Here is a 6,000-nt window from a genome sequence, read left to right as displayed (position 1 = left end):
AACACACTGCCTGGTAATAAGTAGTTACTAAATGACTAACGGCCTGAATGAAACTATCTTCTGAGGTCTATTGCTTTCAATTGTGTACACCAAGCATGTCAAACTCAAAGGCTAACACAGGCCAAATAAACCAGGTTTAAGTTTATGCGGGCTGCATACAAACAAAAGCTTCAATTTTCATAGAAACATAGGTTTATTTCTATAGAGACATGCTGAATACAAAGGACTAAAATAAATGAGTAATTGTTAACATAAAATAATAGAACATTTTAATAAAAATTAATATTTTTTTCTTGAACATTAACTTACCAGACACTGAATAACTACACAAATGAATAAGCATAATGCAAATAAACCTATTTTTCTTGTTCTCCGAAAGCAAAATATTTCCTGTTGTGCACACCAAACAAGTTAGTCCAAGACTAATGACATGGCCATCACCTGCTAAAATATTCGCTGCTAGTATTAATGGAGAGAAATGGTGCGCCTGTGTGTAAGGTACCTAAGGGAAATAAATGCAACACAATTATAGTAATCAGTCATTAGTGAACGTTGTAGTTCATTATTAATAATTATGTGTAACATGATAAGGGAAAAAATTAAGTTACGGAATTTTATTAAAACACTAGAGGCCCGGTGCACAAAAATTTGTGCACTGGGGGGGGGGGGAGGGGGGTCCCTCAGCCCGGCCTGTGCCCTCTCGCAGTCTGGGACCCCTCAGGAGATAACGACCTGCTGGCTTAGGCCTGCTCCTGGGTGGCAGAGGGCAGGCCCAATCCCTAGGTGCAGCCCCTGGTCTGGCTCAGAGCAGGGCCGATTGGGGAGTTAGGGCACTGCCCCGTCATGCACAGAGCAGGGCGGATTGGGAGGTTGCGACGCCACCCTCAGCCACGCTCAGGGTAGGGCCAGTTGGGGGGTTGGGGCACCGTCCCCTGTCACACTCAAGGCACGGTCGATGGGGAGGTTGCGGCGCCACCCCCTGTCATGCACAGAGCAGGGCCAATCGGGATTGGGGCGCTGTCCCCGTCACACACAGAGCAGGGCCCATCAGGGGATTGGGGAACCGCCCTCTATCACCCACAGAGCAGGGCCAATCAGGGGGTTGGGGCACCGCCACTCTCACACTCAGGGCAGGGCCGATGGGGAGGTTATGGCTCTACCCCATCACACACAGGGCAGGGCCCATGGGGGGGGGGGGGTGGTTGGGGAGCTCCCCCCTATCAGGCACAGAGCAGGGCTGATCAGGGGGTTGGGGCCCCGCCCGCTGTCACACACAGAGCTGAAGGGCGATCAGGGGGTTTGGGCGCTGCCCCCTGTCACGCTGATCCTGGTGCTGGGAGGCATATTACCCTTTTACTATATAGGGTAGAGGCCTGGTGCATGGGTGGGGCTGGCTGGTTTGCCCTGAAGGGTGTCCTGGATCAGGGTGGGGGTCCCCACTGGGGTGCCTGGCCAGTCTGGGTGAGGGGCTGAGGGCTGTTTTCAGGCTGGGAGTGACTGAAGTTCCCAACCGCTCCTTTTTTTCTTTTTTTTTTTTTTATTCTGGGCCAGCTTTACCTTGAGGTTTGGCTCCAGCTCTTAGGCCTCCACGCGGCTGAAAGTAGGTTTCTGGCCTTTGCTTACAATGTTGCGAATCTGCTGGCTTAAGTCCAGAGGTATCTGCTACAATGTTTCTTAAACTGCCCACTCAGAGGCCTGCAACCACAGGTGGGGAATGTTGGTTTCCTCCAACAATCTGATCCTCCTTCACTGAGGCAAGCAAGCCTCATGTTAGTTTCAAGCTGTCTGGCTGCCCGCCGCCATCTTGGCTGACAGTTAATTTGCATATCTCGCTGATTAGCCAATGAAAAGGGTAGCGGTCGTACGCCAATTACCATGTTTCTCTTTTATTAGTGTAGATTTCTTACTTACCATTTTATTGGCTGGGCTGCAAAAATATTTGTTGTAGTCTGCATGCAGCCTGCAGGCTGCGAGTTTGACATGCTTGGTGTACACCATAGATAATTTTTAAAAGCACATTTCTTTTTAGATATTTTGACCAACTGGCTACAATGCTTTCTTTGTGGCAAAATTCTGTTGAATATTTCCTTAATGCTATCAAGCATCCTGCACTGGTGGGGTCCAGCTGGCCTGCCCGATAGGGGCCATCAGGGGTGGGCTGGCTGGGGCGAGGGTCCGCAGGTGGTCTGGTCGTTCTGCTGTTTTGTCAATTTGCATATTACCCGTTTATTATATAGGAGGGTGCAATTGAAACCCCCAAACAAATGTGTGCTTTTATTTTGTGCCTAGAACTTATATCCTTCAAAGTAAGTTTTCTAGAGCAAATTGTTTGTAAAAAAGCACAGGCCAAAATCCGGTAGGACACTAGTAGTTGTTGTCTGAAAAAAGAAATTAAAACAAAAATAAATTTTACTTACTATGAACTGGACATTTTTGTCAGAGAAGATTGTTGTGGATATTCCAGGCTGCCTATAAAATTTTGGTAAGAGAAAATATGGAAATATTTCAAGCTTATGATAATTTTATGATCCTTAGTTTAACCCCTACATGTTGAGCTTCCAATCTTGCATTTATTTTGTGATTTCCCACAAAACACTGAGAGAAAATCTCAGTGAAGTCCACCTTAAAGAGGATATTTTTCAGTCTACGAGGAAAATAAGGAGCATGTTCTGCATTAAATTCCATGGTCAACAGGTAAGCATGGGGGGTGGGGGGATAATTTTCATCAATATCACAGAAGAATGATTACCCTGGCATAATTAGAAGGTTTCTCAGGCATTTTAATTATTCGGCAATTGGACCATTCACACGGGCAGGGCTTCCCCTCAAGGGGCGGGGCCAACCGTGTCTGTGGGGCGGGGCCAACCTTGTCCGCGTGGCCAGCTGGATTGGCAGGTCATGGGGCGGGCCAGCGCATGCGCACTGGCCGGTCCGCGGCCGGCCGGTGGACCATGGAGGCGCCGAGGCCCTTTGCACAGGACTGGTACGTCCCGTGGCTCCCCCTGACGCGAGGGGCCGGTTTGACGCTGTGGCTCTGTGAGCTCTGGCTGCTACTGCTGACGTCCGGCTTGTGCGCGGGTTTACTGCCGCACGAAGAGGACGTGAACTTTATCAATGAGTACGTGAACCTCCACAATGAACTCCGAGGCAAGGTCAGGCCCTCAGGGGCTAACTTGCGCTTCATGGTGAGGCCCCGAGGCGGTTGCCTGAACCTCTGACAACCCTTGTCCTGACCACGCACCCCGGGGCCTCGCAAAGTCTGGGCCGTTGCTCGGAGGGTTAAGGATTGTAGGGAGCCGCACTTTCCGTTTGGGCTTAAAAATATATGTGCGTAACGTTTATGCACTGAAGAAATACAAACCACCGTCTTCTTAACACATTTGTTACCAAGATTGTACATAGGGCTGGGACTAGGGTGAGTAGAGGCACTCATCGGAGGTGTACAATTTCAGGTTTCCATTCGAAGAAATGACGGTTCAGCGCATTTCATTTATTTTTTTTATTTAAAAATCTGCAAAAACATCGATGGAGACTATCAATTTAAACAACAGGACCCTTGTCTTCAATCAGGCGCAGCGGTTCTCAACCTGTGGGTCGCGACCCCTTTGGCGGTCGAACGACCCTTTCACAGGGGTCGCCTAAGACCATCCTGCATATCAGATATTTACATTACGTTTCATAATAGTAGCGACATTACACTTATGAAGTAGCAACGAAAATAATTTTATGGTTGGGTCACAACATGAGGAACTGTATTTAAAGGGCCAGAAGGCTGAGAACCTCTGAGTTAGGACGAGGCTAGTGAGGCACTCTCAGGATGATGCAAATGAAAAGCCAGATCTTGTTTTTATTTAAAATAGTGATTTTTTTTTTCATCAAGGATTTTTTACATCAATTTTTTTTTTTTTTTCAAATACCGCTTACCGTCATTATTGTGAGATGTGTTTTCTCTGGTATCCACCCAAGGGGACGTCTCAGTCACCTTACCCTTCTTTCTGCCAGGGACCGGTTGATATTTGTAACATCTCTGGTAGGCCCTACAACATTAGAAACTTAAAAATGAGCCTGCTCTATTTGGTCAAACATGTAATTAACTCCTGGTCTGTTGGCTAGACCTGCTTCTCTTTAGTGAGGCTTGTGATGTTAGCTCAGTGATGGCGAACCTATGACACGCATGTCAGAGGTGACACGCGAACTCATTTTTTGTTGTTGATTTTTCTTTGTTAAATGGCAATTAAATATATAAAATAAGTATCAAAAATATAAATCTCTGTTTTACTATGGTTGCAAATATCAAAATATTTCTATATGTGACACGGCACCAGAGTTAAGTTAGGGTTTTTCAAAATGCTGACACGCCGAGCTCAGAAGGTTCGCATCACTGTAGTTAGCTGGTATTGATGTCGAACCGCTTTTCCAGGTTTGCCTCGGTCTGTCTGGAGCGCAGGTGACTCTGCGATGCTAAGTTTTGAAAAGAACTGCTCCCAGCAGAACGTTGTTCCAAACACAGATGCGTATTTCAGTGCATGGCTCCTCAGAGTGGGAAAGCCACCGTTGCTTATGGAGCGTGTATAGAACGCAAGCAGTGGGGGAGGTGGTTGTACTTGGCTTTCAGCTCATCGTCGCTTGGCAGCTGAATGGTTTCGTGTTGTAGGTTGTCATGCACGTCAGCGGGTTCCACATTGAACCGATGTAGCAAAGATGTTCAGTTCCATTGGTTTTCTTTTCATGGCCTTGAATCTTTCATTAAATGGCCTCAGAGTTCCCCACATTCGCCAGCATATTCAAGTGTCGTAGAAGGCTTTTGTCCTCCCAGAGTGGGGAAATGCACCGTGTTGCTCCTTTCGAGCTGCACTTTCCAAAAGCCTTAATTTAGCTTCAAATGATTTCACGTTTGAAAGCAGGGAGTTGAGAAGCTGGTTGGGGCCCGGCAGCTTGACATTCAGCCCTGAGAGGTACTTGGTAACATCCACCAGGGACGCGATCACACAGCCACTTGCCACCATTGAGTTCCCAGACAGGTTTTCCCTTCATCTCCATGAGCTGCTTGACTTCATCCTGTAGTTCATAAAACCTCATAGCATGTTCCTGCGACTCAGCCACCACACTTCACAGCGATAAACGAGATCATTGTACTCAGTCAGGGTCATTCAGTAACTCCTTAACCTGGCCGCTATTAAACCCTCTGCTTTTGACAAAATGTACACATGACACTACTCTTGACATCACGTTGTTGAGCCTCAATGACTTTGCACAGAGACTCTCTTAGTATACAGTGCAGTGGCATATAATTAAATCGCTTGGATCGAGACTGAAATGATTCTGTTCTTTCTTGACAAATGCAATTAACCCTTTTTGTGAGCCAGTCATGGCTGTAGCTCTGTTAGTAGTAAGGCCACTTTTCAAACATTAGCTCGAATTTTTTCATTGTTAAAACAAGCCTCTCAAGTTGCTCACCCCTTGTAGTGCCATGCATGGCTTCCAGGGACAGCAGTTCCTCTCGTGTGTCAAGCTCTGCAGTTATCCCATGAATGAAAATGGCCAAATGGGCAGTATTTGTTATGTCTTCTTGTCACAAGCCAGAGAGAAAAATTGGAAATCCTTCAGTGTTTTTTCAATACCTTCTGCTGTCAGTAATCCCATCGGAGGCGGTTCTCTGAGACAAACTAACACTCTGAAACAATTTTAATTTGTCTGGTGCTAACAGTTCTGTAGCTGCCACCATGACCTCTTTCACAGACTCTCCCTCACATGAGGCCTCAGCTTCTTTTCGACTTGCTCCCTCACTACATAATTCATCTGAATAACATTGTCACTGTCATAAGGAGGCTTAAGTAAAAGCAGATTGTTGTGATTCTAAACTCCACCGAAGAATATTGATTTTATCCTGACACATTTGGCCTCTCAATTCATTGAGTTCAGCATGTTTTGAGCTATAATGACAATCCAGGTTGACTTTTTTCATTATTGCCAGCACATCACCACAAACTGGGCACATAG

The 6,000-nt window shown here is 46.5% G+C and overlaps 1 protein-coding gene across 1 annotated transcript in view; it reads left to right on the top strand.

Annotated features, from left to right (window-relative positions):
- Positions 1-2,951: 2,951 nt before the first annotated feature.
- GLIPR1L2 (GLIPR1 like 2) overlaps positions 2,952-6,000 on the top strand; it is a gene marked incomplete at its 5' end in the record, with an annotated part of 32,644 nt that continues 29,595 nt past the window's right edge. The window contains one exon of the mRNA XM_081083391.1: positions 2,952-3,185. Within this exon, the coding sequence (XP_080939517.1) occupies positions 2,952-3,185 (234 nt within the window). The remainder of the gene's footprint in view (positions 3,186-6,000) is intronic.

Source organism: Myotis nattereri, assembly GCF_964212035.1.
Source record: "Myotis nattereri genome assembly, chromosome: 2".
Classification (NCBI taxonomy): Eukaryota; Metazoa; Chordata; class Mammalia; order Chiroptera; family Vespertilionidae; genus Myotis; species Myotis nattereri.
The sequence above is the reverse complement of the archived record's forward strand: the minus strand, read 5'-3'. Positions and strand labels throughout refer to the sequence as shown.